General features: G+C 47.9%; 1 protein-coding gene across 1 annotated transcript in view; it reads left to right on the top strand.

Moving 5' to 3' along the window:
- Positions 1 to 16,447, top strand: part of LOC116966881 (G-protein coupled receptor family C group 5 member B-like) — a 32,868-nt gene extending 16,421 nt beyond the window's left edge. Inside the window, exons 2-5 of the mRNA XM_033013236.1 lie at positions 3,849 to 3,867; positions 8,022 to 8,989; positions 12,790 to 12,860; positions 14,662 to 16,447. Coding sequence (XP_032869127.1) covers positions 8,023 to 8,989; positions 12,790 to 12,860; positions 14,662 to 14,781 — 1,158 coding nt within the window. The 5' untranslated portion in view covers positions 3,849 to 3,867; position 8,022 and the 3' untranslated portion in view covers positions 14,782 to 16,447. The remainder of the gene's footprint in view (positions 1 to 3,848; positions 3,868 to 8,021; positions 8,990 to 12,789; positions 12,861 to 14,661) is intronic.
- The last annotated feature ends 454 nt before the right edge of the window (positions 16,448 to 16,901 follow it).

The raw sequence follows: 16,901 nt of genomic DNA, 5'->3' as shown, positions 1-16,901 counted from the left end.
AAAGCTGAAAATGCTGGAAGCACTCTTTAGTAAAGGCTGGTAGATGAGAAGTTCAAGTTCAAGTTCAAGTGAGTTCATTGTCATGTGTCCCTGTGTAGGACAATGAAATTCTTGCTTTGCTTTGCACACAGAAACAATAGACAATAGGTGCAGGAGTAGGCCATTCGCCCCCTCGAGCCAGCACTGCCCAGTCTACGTGAGTTACTGTTTCAGGTCGAGGAAACTTTATCAAAAGAGGTGCATTTTGAGGTGGTTTCCACGGATGAGAGGGAGGGGGAAGAGGCTAGCGAGAGGGAATTCCATAACTCGGAGTCCAGGAATCCAAAGCTACTGTTGACAATGAGGGACTGGTTTAACTCAAGATTAAGGGAAAGTCCAGAAACATTTTGAGTATTGTGTTCAGTTATGGTCACCCTGCTCTTAGTTTGGTTTAGAGATGCAGTGTGGAAATGGCCATTCGGCCCACCTAGTCCAGGCCGACCAGCGATCCCCGCACACTAACACTACCCTACACACACTTGGGGTAATTTACAATTTTTTTACCAACGCCAATTAACCTGTAAACCATCTGAAGAAGGGTTTTGGCCCGAAACGTTTTGGCCTATTTCCTTCTCTCCATAGATGCTGCCTCACCCGTTGAGTTTCTCCAGCACTTTTGCCTGCCTTCGATTTTCCAGCATCTGCAGTTCCTTCTTGGACAACCTGTAAACCTGTACGCCTTTGGAGTGTGGGAGGAAACGGGAGCACCCAGAGAAAACCCACCCGGTCAAGGGGAGAACGTGCAAACTCCATACGGACAGCGGCTGCAGTCGGGATTGAACCCGGGTCTCCAGGGCCCGTGCCATAGGAAGGAAGACACTACACTGTGAAGAACAGAGAGAAGATTTACAAGGAAGTAGCCAGGACTAGAAAGCCTGAGTTACAGGGAGAGGTTCGGCAGCCTTGGACCTTGTACCTTGGAATGCAGGAGGCTGAGGTGTAATCTTATTGGGGTTTATAAAATCATGAGGGGAATAGATAAGGTGAATGCACAGTCAATTACTCAGTGTAGGGGAATCAAGAACTAGAATATATGGGTGTAAGGTGAAAAGGGGAAAGATTTAAAAGGAACCTGAAGGGCAACTTTTCCACTCAGTACAAGGGTCTCGACCCGAAACATCACCTATTTCTTTTCTCCGGAGATGCTGACCCGCTGAGTTAGAGTCATCAAGTCATAGAGTGATACAGTGTGGAAACAGGCCCTTCAGCCCAACTTGCCCACACAGGCCAACAATGTCCCAGCTACGCTTGTCCCACCTGCCCGAGCTTGGTCCATATCTCTCCAACCCATGTCCCTGTCTAACTGTTTCTTAAATGATGGGATGGTCCCAGCCTCAACTACCTCCTCAGGCAGCTTGTTCCATGCACCCACCACCCTTTGTGTGAAAAGGTTACCCCTCGGATTCCTTTTAAATCTTTTCCTCTTCACCTTGAACCTATGTCCTCTGGTCCTCGATTCCCCTACTCTGGGCAAGAGACTCTGTGTATCTACCCAATCTATTCCCCTCAAGATGTACAACTCTATAAGATAGAAACATAGAAACTAGGTGCAGGAGGAGGCCATTCGGCCCATCGAGACAGCACTGCCATTCATTGTGATCGTCCCCTATCAATAACCCGTGCCTGCCTTCTCTCCATATCCCTTGACTCCACTAGCCCATAGAGCTCTATCTAACTCTCTCTTAAATCCATCCAGTGATTTGACCCCCACTGCCCTCTGTGGCAGGGAATTCCATAAATTCACGACTCTCTGGGTGAAATTTTTTTTTCTCACCTCAGTCTTAAATTACCTCCCCTTTATTCTAAGACTGTGGCCCCTGGTTCTGGACTCACCCAACATTGGGAACATTTTTCCTGCATCTAGCTTGTCCAGTCCTTTTATAATTTTATATGTTTCTATAAGATACCCCCTCATCCTCCTGCGCTCCAAGGAATAGAGACCCAGTCTACTCAATCTCTCCCTATAGCTCACACCCTCTAGTCCTGGCAACATCCTCGTAAATCTTTTCTGAACCCTTTCAAGCTTGACAATATCTTTCCTATAACATGGTGCCCAGAACTGAACACAATATTCTGAAGAAGGGTCTCGACCCAAAACGTCGCCTATTCCTTCGCTCCATAGATGCTGCCTCACCCGCTGAGATTCTCCAGCTTTTTTGTCTACCTTCGATTTTTACAGTATGAGCATTTATTTCTTAAACAATTTTCTAAATGCGGTCTCACCAACGTCTTATACAACTGCACCATGAACTCCCAACTTCTATACTCAATAGGTACACAAAAAAGCTGGAGAAACTCAGCGGGTGCAGCAGCATCTATGGAGCTAAGGAAATAGGCAACGTTTTGGGCCAAAACCCATCTTCAGACCCTTTTTGTGTACCTTCGATTTCCAGCATCTGCAGTTCCTTCTTAAACATTCTATACTCAATACTCTGACTGATGAAGGCCAATGTGGTCCAGCATTTTGTGTCTATTTACTGTTAAAGGATGCTTCCTTTAATTCCATCTCCTCCTGCTCTCTTCTTCCTCCTGTGTCTATCCAGCTGCGCCTTTCATGCAGTTACTGCCTTGTAACAGGAAACAATTACCGACTTAGAGTGAACTGGCAGGGTTAGTGTTAGTTATAGCATTTTACCACGAACCTTGAAGTAAGCAGTTCTTCAAAGAATTTCAGGAATCCTAAAATCTCCCCAAGGTTTGACTTTGATCACATTGTTTCAAAAACAGAATGTATGATGAGCTTGACACAAGGAACTTCAGATGCTGTACTTTTTTAATGGTTACAGAATAGCTTGCAAAACAAAGCTTTTAACTGTACTTAAGTAACTTACGTTATTTTTTTCATAGGTCAGAAAATGTACACAATATATTAACCAGACCTTGTGGTCATGACTCCCGAAGAGTCCACCAGGGACTGGAAGTTAGACAACTTATATGGGACAATTTTTACATTTATACCAAGCCAATTAACCTACAAACCTGTAAGTCTTTGGAATGTGGTCAGAAACCGAAGATCTCGGAGAAAACCCCACGCAGGTCACGGGGAGAACGTACAAACTCCGTACAGACAGCGTACCCGTAGTCAGGATCAAACACGCGTTGTAAAGGACCTGTCCCACTTAGGAGACCTAAACGGCAACCTCGGGTGACCTTGCCCGCCACCCAAAAAAAAAAGCAAGGTCGAGGTGACCTGCAACCTCCTACCACCTCCCACACATATGTTGAAACCCTTCCTCGACTATGAAGAAAACCGGCTTCGACTAGACCTGCGACTAAAAAACGATCAATTTTAAGGCAGCAACTCTGCAAATCACATCAAAACCACCGCACATCATCGTAATGTATAAGTGAAGAGTGAGAGAAGAAACTAGTTCTGCCAAAGATCGACACTCAGTGCTGGAGTAACTCAGCAGGTCAGGCAACGCGCTATGGAAATGCAGGTCCTCTCCAAGCTTGCACAGAGCGGGCCCGGAGGGAATGTGGCCCGGTGATAAATAAACAAGCTGGGAGGAACTGGGGGTTTTGCAAGTGAAGTAACATTTCATTTATTAAAAAAAGGCGTGGAAACAGGTTGAAGAGGCGAGAGAGAGAGAGTGCGGGCATTGGCTCTGCGGGCCAACGTCAGGCTGGGAGAGGGTGACTGACGCATATATACCTGGGGCACACCTGGACACACCTGGACCACACCTGGACTACATTGGGAGATAAAAAGAGACGGCAGAGGCAGCTCAGGCTGAGAGAGAGAGAGACCGAGACCGAGACCGAGACCGAGACCGAACAGCCACGTTAACCTCTACAGCAAATACAATACAAGCCAAGACAAGGCAGGTAAGGCGTCTACAGGTCTGTCCCACCTCTCCGCTCTGCTCGCTCGGCGGCATCTCGGACTAAGCAGCTGTTTTCTCTTTTTTTTTAACTTTATTTTTGCCTCTCCCTTCGTTTCTTCTTCACACGGGTTCTCCAAGCCCTCGGTTTGAGAAGCCGGGGAAGAAGGAAGGGGTCGCTCGCCCGCCCGCGTGGTCTCTGAAGCGGGGGGCCGACGAGTAGCGCTCTAGGTCCGTGTCCCGAGTCCAGTGGCGATGAGGACCTGCTGAGATTTGCCGGTTCGCGATTTCACTCCCATTCCCCCTTCTCGCTGGATATTCCCTTCCGCCTCTTGTGGAAGATCCTTGCCCGTGATCAATGCATTGACTAGATCACCACAGTTCAATTAGTTACTAAACCACAGGGTTGACCCGTCCCTGTCCCTGGCAGTAGATCGTTTCCACTGCTGTGTATGTTGACTGGATCCTGGCAGATGATCGATGTGGTGACCAGATCCACCATGATCCTGGAGATCCCTGATTCATAGACTTGGGGCCAGTGGTTTTGTCTTTTCTCCACTATTTTGTTTGTTTGTGATATATGAACATATGTATACATCTATATCTATATATATATATATGTGTGTGTGTGTATATATGTGTGTGTATATATGTGTGTGTGTGTGTGTATATATGTGTGTGTGTATATATGTGTGTGTGTATATATGTGTGTGTATATATGTGTGTGTGTATGTTTTTGTGTATGTGTGTGTATATATATGTGCGTGTGTGTATATATATGTGTGTGTGTGTGTGTGTATGCGTGTGTGTATATGTGTGTATGTGTGCGTGTATATATATGTGTGTGTGTATGTGTGTGCATATGTATGTGTGTATGTGTGTGTGTATGTGTGTGCGTATATATGTGTGTGTGTGTGTGTGTATGTGTGTGCGTATATATGTGTATGTGTGTGCGTATATATGTGTGTGTGTGTGCGTATGTGTGTGTGTATATATGTGTGTGTGTTTATATGTATGTGTGTGTGTATATGTGTGCGTATGTCTGTGTGTGTGTGTATACATCTATTGAACTTTTTTTAATTTATTAACTAAAAGAAAAGATGTATAACACAGCAAAGAGAAGCCAGAGGATTGGGAAACTTTCATAGTTAGATAGAGCTCTAGGGGCTAGTGGAATCAAGGGATATGGGGAGAAGGCAGGCACGGGTTATTGATTGGGGACGATCAGCCATGATCACAATGAATGGCGGTGCTGGACCTATTTTCTATGTTTCTATAATTATATTGTTTACAGAGCACCATGTTTACATATTGTGCTGTGCTGCTGAACATATTTCATTGTTCAGTTTGGGACATAAGACAAAGTCTGGACTCGTAGTGACAGGAACCTTGCAGCTGGATCTTCTTGGTCAATCGATCAATCGTCTGGGCTTTGACCAGGGTTTAGCGGGCCATCTTTATACCTGTGTCACGTTTGCAGCTCAGCTTCCAAGGAACAGCTCTATGGGATTTGTTTTTGCCTTGTCAGTCGGTCGGTCACAGCTGATGCCTACTATCAGGGGACCTTCCAGGTTCTGTCTCACAATGCACTGCACGTCCCTGTGATAACTCTGATCCACAATGACCCCTCTCACCTCTCACCTCTCACGCCCCCTCTCCAGATACCACCTGCCTCTGATTTTCCCCATGCACACCCCCTGCCCCTGACTGTCCACCTTTGCATGGGATCCGCCCGGCAACCACCCACAGCTCTGCACCAAACACACAGGGCAGAGAGGGGGGGAAAAGACTCACTCACTGCATTTAATCAAAGATCAGGATTTGGGCAAGTGGCAAATCAGATACATTTGGTGTGGTGTGGGCTACTAGACCCTCGACCTCACGCTGCCTCGGCAAGGCCAGCAGCATAATCAAGGACCAGTCGCACCCCGGCCACTCCCTCTTCTCCCCTCTCCCATGTGTACGTGACGAATAAACTTGACTTGACTTGATTGGACGTTGCTGTCTTTTCCCTTTATCATGCATGACTCGATTGCGATCATGAGTTGTCTTTCTGCTGACTGGATATCACACAACAAAAGCTCTTCATTGTACCTCGGTACACCTGACAATAAATCAAACTGAACGGGAGGATATTGCAAAAACAGGGAGGAGAAGGTGGGCGAGACTCCACGCCCTTGATAGGCCATCCCAACCAAAACTCTGACTCAAGGTCAGGAGTGAATCACTGTTTACTTTAAACATGTTGTAAATTACAATGGTTATTCAGTACAGTTCGTCATAGATGAAAGCCTGCAATGTGATCTGACCTTGTTCATAAATGGGGAATAAGCACAATAATAGGGTCTAGCGATGTGCCCCGACCCCAAAATGCCATCTCCGCAGATGCTGCCGGACCCGCTGAGTTACTCCAGCATTTTGTGTCTATCTCCGGCATGTCTCCACATTGATAGTAACCGCAGGTACGGGAATCTGGAGCAAATCACACAGAGTGCCTGATAACTCAGTGGGTCAGGCAGCATCTCTGGAGAACATGGACAGGCGACGTTTCGGCTTGGGATTCTTCTTCAGGAGGATTGTACTCGGCTTGTACTCGCTAGAATTTAGAAGATTGAGGGGGGATCTTATAGAAACTTACAAAATACTTAAGGGGTTGGACAGGCTAGATGCAGGAAGATTGTTCCCGATGTTGGGGAAGTCCAGAACAAGGGGTCACAGTTTAAGGATAAGGGGGAAGTCTTTTAGGACCGAGATGAGAAAATCATTTTTTACACAGAGAGTGGTGAATCTGTGGAATTCTCTGCCACAGAATGTAGTTGAGACCACAGTTCATTGGCTATATTTAAGAGGGAGTTAGATGTGGCCCTTGTGGCTAAAGGGATCAGGGGGTATGGAGAGAAGGCAGGTACAGGATAGTGAGTTGGATGATCAGCCTTGATCATATTGAATGGCGGTGCAGGCTCGAAGGGCCGAATGGCCTCTACTCCTGCATCTATTTTCTATGTTTCTATGATGGGGGGGGGGGGGGGGGGGGGGGGGTGAGACCGCGTGGGTTTTCTCCGGGTGCCCTGGTTTCCTTCGACACTCCAAAGACATGCAAGTTTGTAGGTTAATTGGCTTCTGTAAATTGGACTTTGTCCCTGGTGTGTGGGATGGTGCTACTGTACGGGGTGATCGCTGGTCAGTGCGGACTCGGTGGGCGTGTTGTGAGTTGATGTTTCGTTCAGTTTAGTCTGTTGTCGCGTTTGCCGAGGTACAGTGAAAAGCTTTTGTGTGAGCGCTAACCAGACAGTGGAAAGACAATACGTGATTACAATCGAGCCATTCGCAGTGTAGAGATACACGATAAGGGAGTAACATTTAGTGCAAGGTAAAGCCAGCAACATCCGGGCAAAGAAAGTCCGAGGGTCCCAGTTGAGGTAGATAGTAGTTCAGGGCTGTTCTCTGGTCGTGGGAGGGTGGTTCAGTTGCCTGATAACAGCTGGGAAGTGTTTAAGAAGGAACTGCAGATGCTGGAACTGGTAATCGAAGGTAGACAAAAATGCTGGAGAAACTCAGCGGGTGCAGCAGCATCTATGGAGCGAAGGAAATAGGCAACGTTTCGGGACGAAACGTTGCCTATTTCCTTCGCTCCATAGATGCTGCTGCACCCGCTGAGTTTCCCCAGCACTTTTGTCCACCAACAGCTGGGAAGTATTCTCCATCCGAGCCGAGCACACTTCACGCTAGAATTTAGAAGATTGAGGGGGGATCTTATAGAAACTTACAAAATTCTTAAGGGGTTGGACAGGCTAGATGCAGGAAGATTATTCCCGATGTTGGGGAAGTCCAGGACTAGGGGTCACAGTTTAAGGATAAGAGGGAAGTCTTTTAGGATCGAGATGAGAAAATCATTTTTCACACAGAGAGCGGTGAATCTGTGGAATTCTCTGCCACAGAAGGTAGTTGAGGCCACAGTTCATTGGCTATATTTAAGAGGGAGTTAGATGTGGCCCTTGTGGCTAAAGGGATCAGGGGGTATGGAGAGAAGGCAGGGATGGGATACTGAGTTGGATGATCATATTGAATGGCGGTGCAGGCTCGAAGGGCCTACTCCTGCACCTATTTTCTATGTTTCTATGTTTCACAGCTTTTGACATTTTCCATTCCTTCTTTCAGGATGAAGTGGAAGCTAATTGTGGCACTGCCCTTCCTGCTCTCCCTGTTCAACCATGGATCTGCCCAGAGCAGGCCCAGGGGCTGTGGGCCTGACCTCCTGTCTATCTACTTCAACCTGTGTGACCTGGACGCAGTGTGGGGGATCGTGCTGGAGGCGGTGGCTGCCCTGGGAGTCATCGTCAGCTTCATACTGACGGTGATGCTCCTGGGCATCACCCCTTTCATCGCCGACAGCCGCAAGAAGGCTTCCGTCCCCGTGCACTGCATATTCCTGCTGGCCACCATGGGACTGTTCGGCCTGACCTTCGCCTTTATCATCCAGTCCGATCAGAGGACTTGCCCCACCAGGGTCTTCCTCTGGGGGGTGCTGTTTGCCATTTGCTTCTCCTGTTTGCTGGCCCAGGTGTGGAGGGTGCTGAGGTTGGTCAAGTCAGGGTCCGGGCCATCCGCATGTTGCATGGTCTCCTTGGTCCTGTGCCTGACGTTAGTCCAAGTCATCATTGCCATTGAATACCTGGTGCTGGTCACCCGCTTCGGAGCCCCTTGCCAATACGACAGCACCGACTTCACCATGCTGCTCATCTACGTCATGTTCCTGATGGCTGTCACCTTCATCCTATCCATGTTCACCTTCTGTGGCCAATACCCCAAGTGGAAGAAGTATGGGGCCCACGTCTTTGTCACCATGCTCCTCTCCATCGCCATCTGGGTGGTGTGGATCGTCATGTTGGTGAGGGGCAACGCCTCGTTGGGCAGGAGCCCCGCCTGGGATGACCCCACCCTCAGCATTGCCCTGGTGGCCAACGGCTGGGTCTTCCTCCTCTTCTACATCATCCCCCAGTTCCGCCACATCACCTGCCCGGCCAAGACTGACGACGGGCCCATGGAGAGCGCGCCCCCGAACCCCCGCAGCGCCGCCTTGGGTGGCGTGGACAACCAGATGTTCACCTACGAGGAGCCAGGCAGAGGTAAGAGTGACCAGAGGTCCGAAAATACTACACATAGACATAAGGCGGCCACGGTGGCACAGCAGTAGAGTTGCTGCCTTACAGCGATTGCAGCCCCGGAGACCCGGGTTCGATCCCCGCTACGGGTGCTTGCCCGTACGGAGTTTGTACGTTCTCCCCGTGACCTGCGTGGGTTTTCTCTGAGATCTTCGGTTTCCTCCCACACTCCAAAGATGTACATGTATGTAGGTTAATTAGACAATAGACAATAGGTGCAGGAGTAGGCCATTTGGCCCTTCGAGCCAACACCACCATTCAATGTGATCATAGCTGATCATCCCCAATCAGTACCCCGTTCCTGCCTTCTCCCCATATCCCCTGACTCCGCTATTTTTAAGAGCCCTATCTAGCTCTCTCTTGAAAGCATTAGTTTGTTGTATGTGTAAAAATTGTCCCTAGTGTGTGTACGATTGTGAACGTTAATGTCCGGGGATCGCTGGTCGGCATGGCCTCGGTGGGCCGAAGGGCCTGTTTCCTCACTGTGTCTCTAAACTAAACATAGAAACATAGGAACATTAAAAATAGGTGCAAGAGTAGGCCATTCGGCCCTTCAAACCAGTAGGAGCAGGGGTTACTCCTGCCAGCAGGTGCAGGAGTGGGCCATTCGGCTCTTCGAGCCAGCACCGCCATTCAATATGATCATGGCTGATCATCCAAAATCAGTACCCCGTTCCTGCTTTCTCCCCATATCCCTTGATTCCTTTAGCCCTAAGAGCTCTATCTAACTCTCTCTTAAAAACATCCAGTGAACTGGCCTCCACTGCCCTCTGTGGCAGAGAATTCCACAGATTCACAACTCTCTGGGTGAAAAGGTTTTTCCTCATCTCAGTCCTAAATGGCCAACCCCTTATTCTTAAACTGTGTGACCCCTGGTTCTGGGCTCCCCCAACACGGGGAACATTTTTCCTGCATCTAGTCTGTCCAATCCCTTAAGAATTTTATATGTTTCTATAAGATTCCCTCTGATCAATCTAAATTCCAGTGAATACAAGCCCAGTTGACCCATTCTTTCACCATATGTCGTATCAGGAAGTCCTATCAATGTTGCCAGACTGGAAAGGGTGCAGAGAAGAGTTACGAGGATTTTGCCAGGACTTGAAGGCCTGAGCTACAGGGAGAGGTTTCTCTACTCCTTGGAGCGCAGGAGGATGAGGGGTGATCTTATTGAGGTGGCACAATGGGCTAAGTGTTCGGCTGGCAACCGGAAGGTAGCCGGTTCGAATCCCGCTTGGAGTGCATACTGTCGTTGTGTCCTTGGGAAGACACTTCACCCACCTTTGCCTGTGTGTGAATGTGTGTGAGTGATTGGTGGTGGTCGGAGGGGCCGTGGGCGCAGATTGGCAGCCACGCTTCCGTCAGTCTGCCCCAGGGCAGCTGTGGCTACAGAAGTAGCTTACCACCACCGAGTGTGACTGAGGAGTGAATGAATAATGCGATGTAAAGCGGTAAGCACACTTGTCTCTTGCACAGAGCAGGGGAATCGAGGTTCAGAGGACCTCGGCTTGATATGAGGGTAGGTCTACTGTGCTATAGAAATACACTGAGCAGGCCAGGCAGCATCTCAGGAGAACACGGATAGATAGAAATAAAGAATTGCAGATGTCGGTTTACACCAAAGATAGACACAAAATGCTGGAGTAACTCAGCGAGTCAAGCAGCATCTCTGGAGAGAAAGGATCGATGATGTTTTGGGTCAGGATCCTTCTTCAGAATGAGCAGCTTGACCTGCTGAGTTACTCCAGCATTTTGTGTCTAACATGGTTTCAGGATTGGATTTTTCCTCTTAGATAGCGTTTGTAGTTTTAACAGATCACTGGGTACTCCTGATGTCAGGTCACAGTGATGTCGCAGTGCCAGAGACCCGGGGTTCAACCCTGACCTCGGGTGCTGTCTGTGTGGAGTTTGCACGTTCTCCCTATGACCGCATGGGTTTCCTTTGGGTGTTCCGGCTTCCTCCCAAAGATATACGTTTTTTAGGTTAAATGTCTTGTATAAAATTGCCCCTAGTATGTAGGGAGTAGATGAGAAAGTGGGACAACATAGAACGGGTGATCAAGGGTTGAAGGGCCTGTTTCGATGCAGTCTCTAAAGTAAACTGAATTGTTAGTGGAGGTTGATCGTTCTAGCTCCATAGAATGGTTTTGATAATGTGGAATGTAAGGCACTGTTGCTAGGTAAATAAGTGGAACAATATTATCATGTTGAAATACATGAAACTGTGTGTATCCATGTTATCTAAGAATCGCTAACTTATGATGCAAAACTTAATCTCCCAGCTGTGAATTATTAAATTGGTATCCCAGTGCAAATGATTCTAAATGGAAACATAGCTCTTTGTGTCTATCTTTAGTGGGGCATGTGATCGAGAGCTGGCGGGGACTCAGGGAGTCAAAGGGCCTGTTTCCATTCTGGATTCAGAGTCTGAAGAAGGGTTCTGACCTGAAACGTCACCTGTTCCTTTTCTCCAGAGATGCTGCCTGTCCCGCTGAGTTACTCCAGCACTTTGCGTCTGTCTTCAGTGTACACCAGCATCTGCAGTTCCGTCCTACACATCACTAGAGTCAACCTTTTCCATTGGAGTACCCAAAAAGTAGGATAGTAGGCCACTCGGCCCCTCAAACCAGTTCTAGCCTTTCAATGTGACCACGGCTGATCTGTCCCACTCCTTAACTCCTCTACGCCCATTCCATTTAGCTTTCAATTTCCCAATCTTCTATAGACTCATCCACCTCCACCCTAAATACTTCAAATTATCCACCCTCGGAATTCCAGAGATCTACTGCCCTTTCTACAAAGAAATGTCTACACATCCCTACAAAGAAATGTCTACACATCCCTCCTTGAAATGATTGGAGCTTTTATCTTGTTTCCGACTCTCCCACTACCGAGGACATCTCAAACATCTACCCTGTCCAACCCCTTCAAGATCTCACATATTTCAATCAGGTCCCCCTCATTTTTTTCTTTAAAGCTCCAGAGAGTTGCTTCACAGTGTGGAAACAGGCCTTTCAGCCCATCTTGCCCCATCTAGACTAGCCCCACTAAACCTGTCCTATCCACGTACCTCTCCGAATGTTTCTTAAACCTTGTGATAGTCCCTGCCTCAACTACCTCCTCCAGCAGCTCGATCCATACATCCACCACCCTTTGTGTGAAAAAGTTACTCCACAGATTCTTATTAAATCTTTCTCCCCTCTCCTTAAACCTATGTCCTCTGGTTCTCGATTCCCCTACTCTGGGCAAGAGACTCTGTGTGTGTGTCTATTCCCGATCTATTCCTCTCCTGATTTTGCACATTAAACTGGTAGTTGCTGAGAAATTCTCGTCTGGTCCCTTCTGCTTGCTAGTGGCGTCCTTGGGAGTTCTCCAAGGTCATTGTACGGTTGTGTATTGGTGTTGGGGGTTTGTTTGTGTAAAGGGGTTAAGATATTGGTGGGAAGTTCTGGCTGCTGGTGGCACAGCGGTAGAGTTGCTGCCTCACAGCGCCAGAGACCCGGGTTTGATCCTGACTACGGGTGCTGTCTGTATGGAGTTAGCACGTTCTCCCCTTGACCTGCGTGGTTTTTCTCCGGGTGCTCCGGTTTCCTCCCACACTCCAAAGACGTACAGGTTTGTAGGTTAATTTGTAGATCGTGTGTAGGAGCGTGTTGGTGTGCGGGAAATCGCTGGTCAGCGCGGACTCCATGCTGTATCTCTAAACTAGAAAAAAAACAAAACTCGTCTCTTTAAGCTTTTACTCACTCATTTATTTTCCTCCACAGTATTCCCCATGAGTCGTTCCAGTATCGCCTCCTCACCCGCATACAGTAGCAACATCCCAATGGAAAACAATGTAAGTACCCACTTAATGTGCATGGGTGATCAATGGTCAGCATGAACTCAGTGGGCTGAAGGGCCTGTTTCCATGCAGTTTCTCTAAAGTAAACTGAATTGTTAGTGGAGGTTGATCAGTCTTGCTCCCTAGAATGTGAGGTATTGTTGCTAGGTAAATAAGTGGAACAATATTATAACCATGTAACCATATAACAATTACAGCACGGAAACAGGCCATCTCGGCCCTACAAGTCCGTGCCGAACACTTATTCTCCCCTAGTCCCATCTACCTGCACTCAGACCATAACCCTCCATTCCCTTCCCATCCATATACCTATCCAATTTATTTTTAAATGATAAAATCGAACCTGCCTCCACCACTTCCACTGGAAGCTCATTCCACACCGCTACCACTCTCTGAGTAAAGAAGTTCCCCCTCATGTTACCCCTAAACTTCTGTCCCTTAATTCTGAAGTCATGTCCTCTTGTTTGAATCTTCCCTACTCTCAATGGGAAAAGCTTATCCACGTCAACTCTGTCTATCCCTCTCATCATTTTAAAGACCTCTATCAAGTCCCCCCTTAACCTTCTGCGCTCCAAAGAATAAAGACCTAGCATTATCATGTTGAAATAAATGAAACTGTGTGTATCCATGTGATCTAAGAATCTAATAACCCCTGTCCCACTTTCACGACCTCTGCTGAGTTTGCCCTTGACTCATACTCCCAGCATGGTCGTCATGTAGGTAGGTCGTAGGTACTCGTGGCATCAAGTAGGTCGGGGCGTTTTTCTAGCCCTGATGAAAAATGTCCACGAGTAAAAAAGGTCGTGAATTAGGTGGTGAAAGTGGGACAGGGGCTTAACCCACTTGCTGCCTTTAGAGTCCACTTCCTATTCAGCGTCAGTGGGCTTTCGTTGGGCAAAGGACAGGAAGTGCTAAAGAACCACAAGCGCGGGCTATAGGGACGGCACGGTGGCACAGCGGTAGAGTTGCTGCCTCACTGCGCCAGAGTCCCCGGTTCGATCCTGACCAAGGGTGCTGTCTGTACGGAGTTTGTACATTCTCCCTGTGGCCTGCACGGTTTTTCTCCAGGATCTCCGGTTTCCCGAAGACGTACAGGATTTTTAGGCTAATTGGCTTTGGTGTCATTGTAATTGTAATAGGATAGTGTTGGTGTGCGGGGATCGCTGGTCGGCACGGACTCGGTGGGCCGAAGGGCCTGCTTCCGCACTGTATCTCTAGACTACACTATACCAAACAGTGTTTGTTGCAGTTGCTTCGATCATCCACGACCCAGTTGATGTCTTAACGGGCTCAAGAGGCTGAGTGGCCCTGCACTCTGAGTTACTGCTTCATTGCAACCTTCTTTAGTTGGAGGGTGGTGAATCTGTGGAATTCTTTGCCACAGAAGGCCGTGGAGGCCAAGTCAGTGGATGTTTTTAAGGCAGAGATACAGTAGATAGATTCTAGATTAGTACGGATGTCAGAGGTTGCGGGAGAAGGCAGGAGAATGGGGTTAGGAGGGAGAGATAGATCAGCCATGATTGAATGGCGGAGTAGACTTGATGGGCCGAATGGCCTAATTCTACCATCACTTATGACTTTATGACCTTATGGCAATGGTTAAGATTTATATTATTGACACTTTGGGAATAACTTCAGCAGAGAACTGGCAGCAGATCCCGAAGGCAGCATGCAGGATAAGGAGAATAACGTTTAGTGCAAGTCTATGGGGCATTTTTGCTTCAGCCCTGGTTCCACGTGTGGATGGCCATTCATTATTGCTGCCTCTAATCCGCTTCTACCCTTTGTGTTGTAGGTGTACAACGTGCTGCCGGAGTTTGCCATCCCTCGCCCACAGACCAAGTCCAACTACTACCCCACACCCTTCCTGCAGGATCCCTACCTCAACTACCAGAACAGGCAGACCAACTTCTAGAGGACTGGTGGACCGTGCAGGACCCCTATCCCGAGCCCTGGACTTCATGCGACACCACTGACCATGCAGCTGGCCCTCCCGTCTCCACCGCTCACCTCCCTCACCAGTGTTGAAGACACGCAACCATTGATACAATGGATCTGTTGACTTTCAGTCGCTCCATGGTTACCCGATGCTTGGTTGCACAGTAGCACAAGGTGTTCAGCTGGCCAACACCTCTGTTTATCCAAGGCCACAGTTGAAAAGATAAAGTGAATGAATGGTTTGATGTATAATATGAATCAGATTATCGGCACTCGGGATCTCGCTGTTCCAACGATGTACCTTCTGTCCAGCACTCTTGGCATCGAAGGCCATTGGAGCCATACACATCAAATGCCGTAACGGACTCAAGAGGCTGCGTGGTCCTGTGCTCCGAGTTACAACTTCATACGATAGAACTTTATTTATCCCAGGAGGTGAAAATGAACCAACAAGTCCATAAAACTCAACAAGAAACATGAAACATGAAATTACAGTGATGAGTGGAAAGGATGTGCAAAGATTGGGGAGGGGGGGGGGGGAGGGTCAGTCTACCCCACGACAGAAGGGGGGTGGAGTTGTACAGTTTGATAGCCACAGGGAAGAAGGATGAGAAAAAGCAGCAAGATGTTTCAGGGCGAGACTCTTCTGACTCTTTTCGAGACTGAACAGTCTGAAGAAGGGTCTCGTCCCGAAACGTCTCCCATTCCTTCCCTCCAGAGATGCCACCAGTCCCGCTGAGTTACTCCAGCATTTTGTGCCCAGCTAGGACACGCACACACTAAAACCTGCCAACGCCACCCTTTCCACATGCTTCACCTCCAAGCTCAAAGCGGGTGCGATTATGAGGCAGACTCTCGAACAGCTTCATCTGCCAGATCGGAGGCAAGCAGAGTGTGAGATAAAGCCCCCATCAATGGTACTTTCTTGTGAAGGAAGGAACTGCAGACGCTGATTTACACCGAAGATAGACGCCAAAACGCTGGAGTAACTCGGCGGCTCAGGCAGCGTCTCTGGAGAGAAGGAATGGGTGACGTTTCGGGTCGAGACCCTTCTTCAGACTTCAACCCAAAACATCACCCATTCCTTCTCTCCAGAGATGCTGCCTGTCCCGCTGAGTTACTCCAGCATTTAGTGTCTATAATGGTACTTCCATCAATGGAACTCCATTGCCACATGTACCGAGGTGCAGTCAAATTCATTTTGGGATAAACTTCAGTACACTTATCCAAGTGCACATTATATGATATGTTATTATATATTATTATATATTATATATTTATGTTATATAAGCAATACATTATAAGTAAAATTATACCAGTATACAGAAGCACTTTGATACATCTTAGGTATGCACTTCAGATACTGTACAAGTGTTTAATAGTTGTATGCAGATGCCAGCAAAAATCGCCAGGCATCAAAAGTTAAGAATCCCAACTTCATATCTTGCAGCTCCTCTAGTAAAACAAGCCAGCTGAAGCGAGCGCTGGCTCAGAACGTGTCCGGATTTGATTTAGTTATTTCGTTGTTTGGGCGGCTCGGTGGCTTGTCGTTAGAACTGCTGCCTTACATCACCAGAGACCCGGGTTCAATCCCGACCACGGGCGCTGTCTGTACGGAGTTTGTACGTTCCTCCCGTGACCTGCGTGGGTTTTCCCCGAGATCTTCGATTTCCTCCCACACTCCAAAGACGTGCAGGTTTGCAGGTTAATTGGCTTGGTATAAATGATTTTAAAAAATGTCCCTAGTGTGTGTGTGTGTAGGATAGTATTGGCGTGGACTCGGTGGGCCGAATGGGCCTGTTTCCGCGCTGTATCTCTAAACTAAGCAAACCTCCATCCTCCTACATTGACCTTACTAATAACCTGCAGTGCCTCGTGTTATCCTCCTGTGTCTTGTGTGTGAGAGTGGGTAGATCCTTTTGTTCAGCAGTATTCTGTAATCTTTCCCAGTTAAAGCAATATTCTATTTTTCCATTCCAACCAAAGCAGAGTTTCCCGAATTATATTCTATCCTCCAATGTCTCCCACCCTCCTCCCCCACTCACTTAATTAGATACATTCCCCTGCAGGATCTTTGTTTCTTTGTCAGATGTTGCT

Source organism: Amblyraja radiata, chromosome 38 (assembly GCF_010909765.2).
Source record: "Amblyraja radiata isolate CabotCenter1 chromosome 38, sAmbRad1.1.pri, whole genome shotgun sequence".
Lineage (NCBI taxonomy): Eukaryota > Metazoa > Chordata > Chondrichthyes > Rajiformes > Rajidae > Amblyraja > Amblyraja radiata.
This window is presented reverse-complemented; position numbering and strand designations above follow the sequence as displayed.